The following is a 15,530-nucleotide window of genomic DNA, read 5'->3' as shown; positions in this document are numbered from 1 at the left end:
TGGTTGTTGGTTGAGCTTCCGTTTACCAAACTTGAATGATCCATGTACGTTCATTGATTAATGTTTATTTGTGAATAATTTGAATTTGTGAAGCCTAAATGAAATTTGTTCATCATGTAAAGCAATTGTGTCTCTCTAGAAGACTTAAATTAAACGGTTGATTTATTTTACAATCTTTTTATGAACGTGTTGAAGCGTCAGAGTTTTGGGTGAATGACTTATAATATTGGAAATATTGGATTTCGAAGATGAACAAATGTCTTGTGGTTTTGGAACAGCATGAGGACGAATAATTGATGACAGAATGTTATTTTTTGGGTGAACCCTTAAATTTGCTCAAGAAAGAAAAAAAGATGGTGTCCCAAAGTTGCGTTTGCTGGTCAGTTTGTGTGGAAATGTACGTTTTTGACCAACATTTTCCACTTCTGATGTAATTTCTAGTGAGAAATTACTAATGTAGTAATTCAATATTTGTTTTGTTCTCACCAAAGCTTGCTCTATTTTGCTGTAGATCATTAAACTGTTACACTGTCTTAGAAGTCTGCCCGAAATCAGTTTCGTGAGGCGCCTTCATGCACAAACGCTGCCTTACAAGTCATGGTCTTATAAGGCAGCAAGGCAGCAAGGCAACAAGTCAGCAGCCTAGGTTCTCGGACACAACCAGTGAATAATTAACAAAACAAAGAACAGGTGTGAACCTAATTAGAAACAATAGTAACAAACAATGACGGAACCGTGAAAACAGTACATGACATAGTCATGAGAGAGAAGTAAAAGATGATTTTAACCCTCATTTTATGATGAGACGGAGTCTATAAGAGTATCATGATGTTTAACATGCCCTTTTGTGGTCTATCCATTTTTGGGTGAACTATCCCTTTTGAGACCATTATATGTATTTCCATGATCCTTTTAGGCAGTGAGATCCAATAAAATGTGCTTTAAAAAAGTACCCACACAGTAAGAAAGAAGTTCGTATAAAAGATTAAAAGCTACTAGTCATTTTCTTTTTATCCCTAAAACACAAAACAATGCAATGCATAATTCAAAATACAAGGAAAAAATCCTGAAAATTCTGTCATATTACCACAGTAAATTGGGCCTTATTTTTATGGACTTTTCTAAAAGTGCACTTCAGTATCGTGTGAGCAGGATCATACCATGTGATTTGAGTAGGAGCATCCAATTAAAACCTTTAAGTCTCACAAATTTCCTGGAGGGCTGGAAAATGAAGACCTACAGCATGGTAATTGTCATACCTTATTCTTCAACAATGCTGTATTCTCAGACTGTTATTTTGGAGCGGTTTCACTTCAGAACTGTAAATCACCCAATTCTGCAGTTACCAAATGATAGGCTTGATTCATTTCACAGCATTGCCATTGCGTGCCTTTTCCTGTAAGCAATCAGGCCAGCTAATAAGCATGATGACAAAAGAAAACAACCCCTTTTTACTGCTTTTACCTGCCATTTTATTTTTTGTAACTTAATTCTTCTGTAACAACTTTCTCCCTCTAATTTTTCCCCTTCATTCTTTCTCATTTGTAGAGAAGCCACTGAGAAAAAACAGATCTGGTTTAGCCCACCATCTGAGCAGTTCCTTTTCATACAGCATCATTTTGAATGAGTGATTAAAATAATTATGGTGAATGACTCATACAACTGTGCTTGATCGGGTCAGTCCCCTCATAATACGAGAGAGATGCACTTTTTTTTATTCATCTACCCCTATATGTATTGCAGAAGTGTCATATCTGTAGCCAATTTAAGGAGCAGATGAAAAGAGTGATAGTGCTACTTCAAGATGAGCTGTTTTCCTAAGCATGTGTGGCTGTTGTCTACCACCTCATCCATCACATTAAGAGGACAGACACGGGCAGATAAGGAATAAATCCCATGACCTTTCAGACAGTGGTGCACTATGGTCAGCGGATCCCTGCAGAAGATTTAGTAAGGCTAAGAACACACACGTTTTTCACAATTCATGAATAATTTAAGCTTCGTTTTGACTGAGGTTTGCAGGCATGTTGCATTTTGTGAGAATTGTTTGAGAATATATAAATAAAATATGGGTATTTAGAAATAGGAAAATCACTATTACATTGAATTAATTATTTGCAATGCTTTGCATTAATAAAACATAATGTACTGGATTTAATTAGATCTTAAATGAAAACGAGGCGGAGATGGATATATGTTTAGTCTATTCTAAATGTATTAGACCTAATTTTTCTAGTATTTTTAAGTATTTTTTGTTACCTGAATCGTTCAAAAGTTTGTGGTTAGCAATATTCATTTTTTTATTTAAAATTTTCTTTAAAAATGTATACTTTTATTCAACTAGGATACATTAATTTACATTATACAGCAGGGGTGTTGAATGCTTGAATCTGATTGGTTGACGAACGTTCTAAGGTGTGCAATTATTTTCAGGGAAACTCACAGCTAAAGTAGTTCCAGGCAGGTCTTGACCGTATTACAGTTCCATATCACTTCCCCAAATGATTTCAGTTATTTCAAATGTCTTTACAGCTGACAACAAAAGAACCAAAACCCACAACAATATATATAAAATATATATATTATAAAATAGTTTAGCAACTTTAAAAAGCTACATGACATTTCTCTTACAGTTTCGTATTAGTAGGCGCTGCTGCCGAACACTGTTGAAAGAGATGCACAGACTGAGGTAATTCACATACGCTCTCTCTCTCGCTAATAACTCACTGCATTAATAACCGCATTAGTCTGCTATCAGTGGCTCAAGCCTCCATTACTAGCTCTAAAATGACGTTTTGGAATTCTCAACGGAGGCTTGGGTTTAGATGCGTAAGAAATTAGTCCTGCACACAAAAGCGTTTTAAGGACAAAACCTGACAAATGTCTTGAAATAAATAATCTGAACAATGTTTTGAGGTGTGGTTACCGTAGTATAAGCGAAATTGTGCATTATTTTTCAATAATTCAACAGCCTGTCTTCAATTATTCCTTACGTATAGTACTCAGCAATTTACAATGTTACAAAATAATTATTTTTAACATTAAAAATGCTATTCCACAAAAATATTAAGCAGCACAACCATTCTCAACATTGAAAATCAATGATAAGAAATGCTTCTTGAGCACCAAATAAACATATTAGAATGATTTCTAAAGGATCAAGTTAAGGCTGCTGAAAATTCAGCTTTACTACACAGTAATAAATTACATGCTGGTTATTTTGATGGTTATTTTTAAATTGTAATAATAATGTCCTACTGTTCACTGTTTTTACTATATTTTTGATAAAATAATGCAGCCCGAGTATAGGAGACTTCTTTCAAAAAAATATATATATATTTTTTTGTATTTTGCCATTCAGATTATTGCCCATATAGACATCACCAATAAATCAGTGAATCCACTAAATAACCTTGAATTGCTTATGTATGTTACAATTTTTGACTGTCTAACATCCAGACTTTCCAGACTGCTGTTAAGTATGATGTTCTTCACTCATTGACCACTTGAGATAAATGTCCAGATAAAAGGATTCCTAAACCTGAGCCTAAGAAAATGTGAAGAATGCTGCCTGCGTCCTCCAAGTAGCCGCATGCCCAGGCAAAGAAACAGAGAAAGAAAAACATAGAGAGAGATGGGCATCAGTTTCCTCACGTTATATAGCTTGCTGCTGTTTGGCAATTCTTAAGGCAAGTCTATATGGTACTGAAGAGCTTCCAGGTGCACAAACAGACACTTAGTGAATCTCTGATTTATGAACGAATCATTCAGATGAATTGTTCAGGTTTTGTGAAGATCAGAATCAAAAGATTGATTCATTCAAGGATCGGATATCACTAATGTGGAGTAAAAGATCAGCAAAATATGTAAGCAGGGTGGCTGTATCCACAATCCTGCACATTTAACCTGTGATATAAACAAATGAGCTTCCACATCAATGTGATAAACAGTCAGCAAACAAACAGTGATCTTTTGATACGCGTTCAGCAAATCTACAGTGAGGAGAAGCGTTCGGCATCTTGTAGACTGTGAAGAATGTCTAAAGTATCCGTGGTGAATCTGATATGGAGCAGAAATGAAAAGCAAAAAAGCCAAACAAAACGGATGTGGGGCAATGTAGGACCGTGGCAGCCATCTAAACCAGCAGATTCTTTTTATCAGAGCATGGCATCGGACATGAGCAACGAGTCACCCTATCACAGCCAACAGTGTGAAATGTGATCATTTTGCCCAGCCACAAACTACAAAACAGGAAATAAAAACAGAAAACAAGTGATAATGAAGATTATCTCTGTTTTGTGAGTCTTGTGAATACAATCAGATTTCTAATGCTTTTAAGATATGTGTGCTTTCTCTCATCCACAGATGGGTGTTTCTTCAACGTTGGACACTTTCATGTCCTGGGGTGATTTTTTTTTTTGTTTAACAGATTTGAAATTTGGAAGAACAAAAGGTATTTCCTTCATTTATTTCTGCTACTTTTATGTAAAATCATTGTTTTAAAATATTATTATCTAAGCAGAGAAAAATAAACAAACCATTTCATATTTTTATTGTGTGAAAAGGATTTATATACATTATTTTACAATATTTTTTACAAACAAAAATAATATTTAATTGTACTTATTTAGGATACATAAAATTGTAACAGTGAAATTATCTTTAGTTAGACAAAATGAGTCTGCCATTTTATTCAAAAAACAAGAATGTCATTACAACAATAACCATTCTGAAACAGAATCCTAATTTGAAATGTTTTGTAAATGATACTGTGTTGGAAATGTTTGTGACTTTCAGAAAAAAATAAACGATTGAATACTTCTGTCACAGTTAGGCATTGTTCATGGCCAAATTCATTAATAGTGATAGTGTGAAAAGTTGAAAAGTTAATTCTCTACAAAAACAAAGGTCCAAAAGTGCCCATAGTTGAAGAAACACCTTGATGTGTTAAGATTAAGATAACGGCACATCTCATAGTCACCTCAGTAAGGTGAATGTTGTGCATTACCTCAGCGTGTAGTCATTCCCCTTTAGCTCTCAGTGCTTTAAATGCTGCGTGTGGCCCTCATATCCGGCTGAAAGGGGTTCGGTTGCGGCCTCTCAGCAGACAGAGGTCAGGATACGTGACTCGTGACTTGACTAAGATATATGACAGTGCATTCTAGTGCGAAACTGATGATGACATTGTTCACATTGTGTGTACCGCTTGACTTGTTAAATGGAGGTTAGCAGAAATGACAACCCTCACACGCTGAGGAGCAGCTCTAGTGAAGTCATTGAGTAGAGTAGAGCTGTTGGTAAATATTGAGCTGTGTAAATATTTACCTTGCACACCTTGAGCAGATGTTGAGAGTGACTTTGGCCTGGGGTTCTGAACAGTAGGAGCCGCGGCCCTGGCTGAACTTACTGCCAGACGGCAACAGGCCAGTGACCCCCTCCATTCGCAGGTCATCTAGATCCTCTAAGAGAGAAACAGAGAGAGAGAGAGAGAGAAATGAAAGGATTATTTTAACCCTCATGTTATGATAAGACTGACTATTGGCTTTGTTTAGAGTCCCAAAGATCCTGATGATGTCTGTGTAAAAAAAACAAAAAAACAAGCAATTTGAATTGTGTGTATTTTAATGTTATTATTTTAAAGGGTTAGTTCACCCATAAATGAAAATTCTGTCATTAATTAATCACCCTCATATCGTTCCAAACTCGTAAGATCGTTAAAATAGTCCATGTGACTAGTGGTTCAACCTGAATACTTTTTGTGCGCAAAATAATTACCATTGGTTAGCTTCTGCGTCAGTATAATAGTATCATAAGCTATTTCTCATTACCTTGGAAAACTCTGCCTGTCTAAACCCTTGCTGTGTTCAAAATCGCCCCCTATTGTCAGAGTTTTTGCCTTGTAATGTTTTATTTTGGCCACTAGAGGTCCCCATAGGACTAATGTCTAAACATGTGCCTTTTGTAATCTGTGCTATTGTTTTCACCTGTGTCTCATTCTGTGCTGTGTATTTAAGATGGTCTGTTTCTCTGCATCCTTGCTTGGTTATTGTGGTTCCGAAACCTGTGACTGCCGTAAGTTTGTTCTTGTCCCAAGAAGTTCTTTTTGTGCCTTTTTGATTGTTTCCAGAGTTTACTTTTTGCTGTTACTGGAACCTTTTTCCTGAGCTTCTGTTTTTGAGATTGTTGATTTTTTTGGACTGGATATTCGTCTGTTTTTGTGATTGCCTGGAAGAAAGGGCTTTTTGTGCCCTTTTCCTTTTTTTGTTAATAAACTCTTTTTGATTCAATTTAAGCAAGCGTCTGACTATTGGGTTCAAACCCCTCCTGTGGCTCAGTGGTGGAATCTAAAACTTTCACGCCAGAGACCAGAGTCCGATTCCCGGCTCTGATACCTATACCCTCATTCACTATTCCCTACATTACTCCACTAATATAGTCCACTTGAGGGAGTGAATAAAAACGAATTTCGACACTGAGTGCGCCGGAAGGGCTGCCGCTTTTGCATAGTTTGTTCTTGCTGTTTAATAATCCGTTGAAACGTAGCAAACTTGAAGCTCCAGTAAATGAAAAGATGTATCTTGAACTCGTGTAAACTAGCATGTATAAAACACAATTATACAATTTAATAATCAATAAAAAAGGACTTTATACCTGTACACGTTATACGCTGTAGCCACATTGGAAAAGCGGTTTGGAAAAGCTGCGGGTGCCGTCTTGTGGTGGGAATTAATTCGACGCTCGACTCTCACAGTGCATTATGGGTATTCTCTAGATTTTGAGCATACATCAGTTGTACACTCATTATTGCAGTGAATTGTGGGATTGAATGAGTGCACTCGTCGATAATGTCCACTATGGTTTTGGACACCACTACAAATGGCTGTCCCCTCAAATAGTGCCCTATTTAAGGGTATAGGGAGCGATTTCAGACACAGCCCCTGTGTATTCACTCATTCAAAGTGAAGTCTTGTAAGTGGCACACTGCATTTCTCAGTGCTCTCGCTGGTTTCCTGGATTTCCCTGTGTTTTTCTGCCCTGTTGCCTTTTTGGATTATCTGCCCCGTGTTTTGACCTATTGACTGTTTTATTCTGGATTTCCCTAATAAAACTGCATTTGGATCCTCAACCTGTGTGTTTCAGAGCAGTGACAATCTTGAAGCATCAACCTTACATTTCAATATAGTTTATTTAAATATTAAAAGGGATTACACTGACTATAAACATAATTAACAGGGTTAACCCAAGAGGCCTAAACTGCATCTATCTTTCTGGAAAAGCTTTCAGTTATATTCAAATATAACACTACTTTTCATAAGTCTAGTTGATCAACCACTTAAACCAGCTTATAGTTTAAGGGGTTTCTCAGGTGGATTTCTAAAAAAGGGCATCTGTTAGGGTTTGATTCAAGTTCCACATGCAGTAACAGGCACAAACAACAATTTCTTTTCAGTAAATCTGATTGAATATAGGTGATTTAAATTGTTTATATTCTGCACTTTAAACTTTGTAGCAGTGCTCTCTGATTACTGGTGTAACCGGTCCTACTCAACCCGCTCCGAGCTGGAGTTAGGGAGGTAGGCTGTTATACTCACCCCCCTAAACCTTACTCCCACCAGGGTCACGGCACCAATGTAACCGGTCCTACTCGACCCGCTTTGAGCGGGATTTGAACTGGCATGGGAGGCGGGCACGCTAACAAGGACGCCAAAGACCGCAGCCTCTAGCGTTAGTCGCCAGTGCGCCTCTTGAGGCCAGGGGAGTGACACAGCTCTTACTGGCTGGCCTCTGTTACACTGGCATTACAAACAGACTGAGAGAAGGAAAGCAGAGGAGAGAAAATATATGAAGAGAGATAAATAAAGCTAACAGCACTTAGTTGGGCAACTCTATACTCTCTGAGGTCGCTGGTGACCCCCTCACAGCATATGCTCACAGCATGGTCGCCTGCAGCCAGCTAACAGGTGCAGATGGCTGGATCTGAGAGATGTGCTTCTCTTTACACTACAGCTGTTCCTCAACAACACGCAACTGAGCCATTGGGTAAAAGCTGGGTTTTTTCCAATGTTCAGCTCAATTATACGAGCAAGCAAAGCGTAGTGTTTTTTTTTAAGCTATATAGAGATCTTTTGTGATTTGTTGCTTCTACTTAAAGCAGTTATACACTGAACAAAGTTTTAAACGCAACACTGAGCTGAACTCAAATTTCTAAGACTTTTTCCTTGAAAAGTTCTTTGAAACGCCTTTGGAGACGGCTTATGTTAGAGAAATGAACATTCAATTCACGGGCAACAGCTCTGGAGGACATTCCTGCAGTGAGCATGCCAATTGCAATTGCATTGACATCTGTGTCATTGTGCTGTGTAATAAAACTGCACATTTTAGAGTGGCCTTTTATTGTGGCCAGCCTAAGGCACACCTGTGCAATAATCCCGCTGTCTAATCAGCATTTTGATATGCCACACCTGTGAGGTGGATGGATTATCTCGGCAAAAGAGAAGTGCTCACTAACACCGATTTAGACAGATTTGTGAACAATATTTGAGAGAAATAGGCCTTTTTGAGACTCCAAACAAAATCAATAAATATAATATCAGCATAACAGCAAGCAGAGGTGTATACTGTAACCAATTTAACATTTTGTACCAATGTGGTGTATTTATTATATAATTCAATATACGGATAGTCAATTGTGCGTGTAATAGCTTTAACATGGCTCATCAATTCTGATTTCACTCAGATTTCAACTGTCTGTTTCATAATGGCAATTTTGACAAAGCATGTTTCTCACAGGGAGTTTCGTTCTCATGTCACAAACATCATGATCCAGCAAGAACGAGGAGCAGCGGGGTAAAATGAGCTGCGTTTTGTGAGGTCAGCGCTTCCCACCCGTGCCTGTGGCTGTAGGTGTTATATACCAAATGTACCACTTATGCTGAGACCGCACAGCCAGCTGACTGCGTGTGGAAGGACACACATACAAAAAAAGCACCTTGTAAGACAAGTAAGTGTAGCTAATGGCAGGAATTAGACTTGGCCTATTCATCCATGAAACTCTTACTCGACTCACTTTACATCTCTCAATTGCCTCGTCTTTTTGTTTGAGCTGCTAATCTGGGAAGAGGCCCGGTGGGAAACAACTTATCAGTCAATTAAAAGCCCTGAAACACACCTTTTTGTGTTTGAACGCTTCATGGTTTCAATGCGAGATTTCTCCCATAAGGCTTCGTGCAAGCATGGATGTTTGTGCAAAAGGGAGGTCCACTTGGCACAGGAATGTGGACACTGCCTTGTTCATGAAATACCAGAGAGTGTGGTGATATTACATGCCTCATTCATCATCACAGGTCTGGTCCAGCTGAGAGAGAGAGCCAGAGGCCACCTCATACACACACGCAGCATTGTACATGAGAACACAGCTGTCCACCGTGGGAAAGTCTTTCTTTTCGGACTGGGCTACAGGGTGTGTGGTTCAGCGCTGAGGGGGTAACTCCTGGCAATATGGCAGCGTTTAATGTTAATGCTGATATGAGTTGGCTGAGACGTGTCATTCGAGAGAAAGATATATGAAGATAAACACAAAAAAATGTGCAGGCCAAATATATATTGCAAGTATTTGAATTGCATATAAAATGTCCATCCATTTGGATTACACAGTTTTAAGATAAACAAACCAATACACTTAAACTGAGATGCATATTGACAATACAATTATTTAATTAATCGCATTTGCAACATGCATTTATTTAAATTGCTTAGAATCAGAATAAATCTCTTTTGATCAGTTTTCAAATTTCAAATTGATTCAGTTAAAAAGTATGAACATGTTTAAACAACGAATAGCAATTAATAATTGAATAACAAGGAATATTCAATTAATCAAAATGTATGAGAATAAATTGGATTTATTGATGATAAATATGTAAACCTGGTTATTATCAATTTAATACACATTCCATGTATTCATTAATTTTCTGTATTTTTTATGCAAACATATTAAGCAGCAAAAACAGCTTTAAGCATTGATAATAAGAAGAAATGTTTCTTGAGCACCAAATCCGCAGATTACATTGATTTCTGAAGGATCATGTGACAATAGCTGTGTTTACATAGACCATAAAAATCAGTTTGTAATCAGACTGTAGCACAGTTGGAATTTTTTTTTAAAAAGTCACATGTAACCACATCAATTAGAATGAATTGGCCAAATTCGGTTTAAATTTCATTCGGTTTGAAAGGGGTGGTTGAAACTCATTTCTAATCTGTTCATTAGCGGGACCTAAATTCTCCGCTGCTCCTTCAACAGCGGGAAACTCTGTACATTTGTGCAGTAAGCACATGTCAAAAGTTCAATTATAGTTTGAAGCTTGTGACATAAACGCACACATCAACCTGATCACTTTATTTTGCGTTCATGTAAACACTATGTTCGGATTGATCAACCGGATCGGAATGATATCATTCTGGAGTAATGGCTGCTAGGCAGGAATTAATGACATTTTAAAATATATTGAAATAGAATCTGGTTATTTTAAAGTGTAATAATATTTCACAATAATGCTATATTTTCCTGTGTTTTTGATCAGATAAATGCAGCCTTGGTGAGAAGAAACATTTAAAAAATCTTAATTATTCCAAACTCTTGACTGGTAGTGTATACCTGTTTCTTACCTTTCCGTTTATGTATGACTGACAAATCTTAAGTTTATCATTTTAACATTTGATTATGTTAAAACTGTGTAATCCAATTGGATAGAATTTTTTACATGCAATTGAAATACATAAATCTTAGATTTAGACCTAAATATTTCTGTGTATAACAGTCACTGTTTCCACCCTTGAAACTCAAACAATGGATGAGAAAGACTATGACAAATCTGATATTATCAAGGCAAGTTCAGAGTTCTTTTACATAAGGACATCAATGTGCGAGAAACCAACTCAGCCCATAAAAACCCATCCTAATTAATTGGGCTTCCATTGGACGTCCTTCTGTAAGTGTTTTCCCACAGAGCTTTGGCTAATTTCTTCTTTTATGGGGGCTTAAAGCTGCTTGTTTCACAAATGCGCCAGTGCCCGAGCCAGAAGTGGACTTTAAGACTTGGAATAGTCCTTCATCGGCCTGACAGGGATCTGAACTCTTGCCATAGTAAAGCGGGAGACTGCAGAGTGGGCTTTTTTCTTCTATTCCATTTGGAAAGAACTGACACAGGGGGAAACAAAGGTGTCTGCAGACTCTTTAAACGGTACACTGCCATTCCTTAATAAATCTGCCAGGACTGCCGATCCAGCAAAGCTGAAAACTAAGACATGACATGAAGACACAAATTTCATTGTGATAGTCTTATCTGAGAATTTAGAGCCTGCCGTCAATGTAAGACAAAGAGGGTGGCGAGGCATTGAAAATAATCTTGTTAAAGGTGCACTCAATTTAGCCTGATGTATTTGGAATCCTTTAATCAGCTGGACAATATGAAAAAAGTGGTCATTATCCTTGCAGACCCATCGCTGACTTAATGTGCTCTTGCAACATAAGACATAAAAGCCTCTATTGTACAAAAAAGTTGTATTCCTCAATAGGCAGCATTTAAAGGCATCACAGGGAAGCTCCCGACATAAAGGCTTTTCCACCAAGCAACTTAATCTTAATGCTTCCTAAGATAACATCTTCACAAATACTGAAGAGGAAGCGCAAATACTCTTCACAGAGAAGACAATCCCAGAAAACACTGCAGTAGGTGAGAAAATTGGCAGACAATGCTAAGATTTTTAAAAAAATAAATATAATATTATTAGGATGCAAAATAACTCTTTTCTATTTGAATTTTTTAAAAAGTAATTTATTCTTGTTTTGGCAAAGCTGATTTTTTAGCATCCATTACTCCAGTCCAGGGCCGTAACCACCAGACATTGAGGGGGACAAGTCCCACCAATAATTAGAAATGGCCAAATTGGCCAAATCCCCCCCAAATATTTGAAATTCTTGCACTGCTCTGCTGCACTTCATTATGTTGTATGTCTGTATGTTGTTGCTAGGATGACAAAAAGGTTTAAAAGTTACATTTTAGTCTGGTCTGCCTCAGGTCTAACAGCGCTCTTCAATGTCAAAATGATTGAGATGGCCAATCAAATCAAAGTAGGCGGGGTTTACATTCTCTTTTGGCTCGTGCACAGTCTTCACACACAGACGAGTGCGTCAATCTATCGCTTAATGCCGTTGCAGAGAGAGACTCTATTCTTTCCGGTGAAATCACAAAACAAAATGCACACAAACGTGTCCCTGCTCTTAATATACAATCATTGATGAACATCTTTGATTTTAATGAAGAAGAAAAAAATATATATATGAGGGCGGATTCGAACCCGGAACCTTTGACGCGGTTTACAGGAATTTGAATAACAACAGCAGATCTATGTATTTATTCACTAATGTGAAGAATCCCGGGACTAATGATATATTTGACGCAAATTAATGCAAATTTGTTTGCAAATGTAACATGTTTAGTCGTTTTTGCTTGTGTTTTGATGTGTCACATGTTCCTTTTCACGCCCTTTCTGTGTTTCCATGGTTACCCTCATTAGTTTATTTATCCCAGCTGTGTCTTGTTAATTATCTCTTTTCTGTTCACTATCAGTCTTTGTCTAGTCACTGTTATGTTATGTTGGAGTGTTTCCCTGCCTTGCTGTTTTGTTACCTGTTCTGTTAACCTGAATGCCCATTGCCTGTTTTGAGTTCTTGAAGAAGCATTAATAAAGTTTAAGTTTGCATTTTGAGCTTTGGCGTCTTAAGCCTGTTCCTGTGTTCATCACCAACCCGTGACAGATGACTAGACCAACACAAACGATGGCTGAAGAAATTCTCCTCTCCCTCCAGCAGGGTGGTTGTCCACTGGAGTAGTAGGCTATGTGGAAGAGTTTAAGTTTTCCCATCTGGTGAGTTGGAGTGATTCTGAGCTCAATGCTTACTTTCAGATGGGACTGGATGAGGAAGTTATTCGTTTTTTGTTGCCTGAACCTTCTTTGTCTTTTGTAGAGTCCATTATCCTCTGGCTTAATACTTCTAATTTCATTGTTGAAGAAATCAAGCAACATAATCCTCATCCAGACCCATCTCAAAGTCGCTTGGGTGCTCCAAGTCATCCCAAGCCTGCAACAAGACCCTCCACAGCTGCTCCAGAGGCAATTTTTGCACGGCTCAAAAGAGGAAGCGAAGGAGGAAGATGGCTGCCGCACCACCTGAGCCCTCGTTTCCAGTCAAAATGGCTGCTGACACACCTGAGCCCTTGTCTCCAGCCAAGATGGCCGCCGCCATGCCTGAGCCAGCGAGGGACAAATGGCTCGTAGATTTTTGGTTGGCACCAGTTACATGTTCAGTCCCCGTCCTTAGTCCTGTGACATCTCCTGTCTCCATCCAGAGTCCCATAATGTCTCAGGTCCCCATTGAGTGATCCTGATTGAACTTGAGGGGATGCCTTGGAACCCAGAAAGTCGTCCTGTCTCCGTCCAGAGCCCAGTGACGTCCCCAGTCCACATCCAGAACCAAGCGACATCTTCTGCCCAAGACCAGCGTCCAGAGAGGGATCCAGCCCCAGACCAGAGCCTCCGTGGTCCCCTGAGCGTCCGGCACCTCCATGGTCTCCTGAGCATTGGTACCACCCTGGAGGCTTCCATGCCAGTCAGGATCACCGTGATCACCTGCCCTGGTCCCCAAGTACTCCAGGGTGCCAGCCCTGTTCCTTTGTTCTTTTTTCCTGCCATTTCTGTTTCCATGGTTATCCTCATTAGTTAATTTGTCCCAGCTGTGTCTTGTTAATCATCTCGTTTCTGTTCACTACTTACACTTACATCTTCAGTCTTTGTCTAGTCACTGTTATGATACTGTCTGATACTGATAATTGGCTTATTAAAATTCTAGGCAATTGTGTCTAAATTAATTCAAATAAAATACTAAAAATAAAATAAACGATTTAATGATTTTAAGTGCAAAGGTTGTCTAACTGTAAAAAAAGCACATGAACAATTTTATCACGCACAAAATATCCTATATTGACTGATGCTGATAAATAAATAAAAAAAGGCTTGTTCACACCAAGGACGATGACTAAAGACACACTGTAAAAAAAGTCTCCAATTGAAATTTTCTAGTGACCGATCAAATCAAAATTTTTCAGTTGGCCAAATTGAATTTCTGTGAATTGATGCAATTTTATTCACAGAAATTCAATTTGGCCAACTAAAAAATTTAGATGTGATCGGTCACTAGAAAATTTTCAATTGGAGACCTGATTTTTTTTTTACAGTGCATAGTTCTAAAAATAATTCTAAATATAAAAGAATAGCAGAGTTCACACCACAACTATAATGATAAAGGCACAGAGAAACGATATCGTTGGAATCACTTTCAGAAGTTTTTTCCAGCTAATGAATGACAAAAACATTGACAGCCAATCAGAATCCATTCCATTTTAAAGAGCTTTGTAAAGCAGCAGACGACAAACTTGGAATTGCGTGCACGTAGAATAAGCAGATTGTTTGTTAGCATGTGTGCTAATATAGTAATATCATTATGGTTATCTTTATAATTAACGTTCTTGGTGGGAACGGACCTTAATAATCTCTAATATTATATATCCCTCAGTATGACATTGAAAGGAATTATATTTCTGTCATGACAACTCTCAGGAGATTGGTATGGTAATAGAGATTGGCATGGTAAAGGATATGGTCTTGGCGGAACAGTTCTGCTTTGCTGCTGCTGCTGCAGAGCAAGTACAGAGACTTGCCACAGCCAATACATTCACGACATTGCTGGGAGCATAAGACACACATGCTGTTGCTGCACATTTAACATACATGAATTAACCCACGTAGCAGATCTATACAGGTGGAGCTGGGGAAGATGGAGGGTTTCTGAAAGCGCGCTGCGGACTGCTAACAACAACAACACTACCGGTATTTGTTTTTGACAGCAACTGTGCTATGTAGATAATGATGTGAACGCTACCAAAAGACCTATCGGCCTGCGCCATCTAGAGTTTCATGCCAGAACTAGGTAATGACTGTTAAAAAAATAAGTAAAAACTGACTCTACTAAAACTGATACATTTGGTTCCATGTATTGGATATAAGTCTCTTAAAACAGATTAAATTAAATTAGAATCCAACCTTAAAAGACAGGGTTTTTTTTCAGGGTTGGAGCAAAACTCTGTAGGGCAGTGGCTCTCCACGATCAATGTTCCCTACCCCTGCCATAGAGTAATCCTTTTGTTTTTAATATTTAAAAACGTTTGTGTGCTGCTGAAAAAATACTACGTCCAATGGCACAGTCGTTTTCAGTTGCCTCAAAATAGCAACGCGCCAACAATGCACCTGAACAGACCTCGTTTTCAGACCAGCACGCCCATGGGTGAACAGATGGGAGCGAGTGCATTTGCTATTTAAACAACGTGGTGCTGGACGTGAAAATTATAATTGCTGAACTAACAAAAAATATTTGCGCCACATTGCACCGGGTGTATGATAGGGCCCATGAT

The 15,530-nt window shown here is 38.3% G+C and overlaps 1 protein-coding gene across 1 annotated transcript in view; it reads right to left on the bottom strand.

Moving 5' to 3' along the window:
- Nucleotides 1-15,530, bottom strand: part of cUnh8orf34 (chromosome Un C8orf34 homolog) — a gene marked incomplete at its 5' end in the record, with an annotated part of 115,042 nt that overhangs the window by 42,991 nt on the left and 56,521 nt on the right. Inside the window, one exon of the mRNA XM_079805684.1 lies at nucleotides 5,326-5,461. Within this exon, the coding sequence (XP_079661810.1) occupies nucleotides 5,326-5,461 (136 nt within the window). The remainder of the gene's footprint in view (nucleotides 1-5,325; nucleotides 5,462-15,530) is intronic.

This window comes from Gobio gobio (genome assembly GCF_949357685.1).
Source record: "Gobio gobio genome assembly, chromosome: 23".
Taxonomy (NCBI): Eukaryota; Metazoa; Chordata; class Actinopteri; order Cypriniformes; family Gobionidae; genus Gobio; species Gobio gobio.
This window is presented reverse-complemented; position numbering and strand designations above follow the sequence as displayed.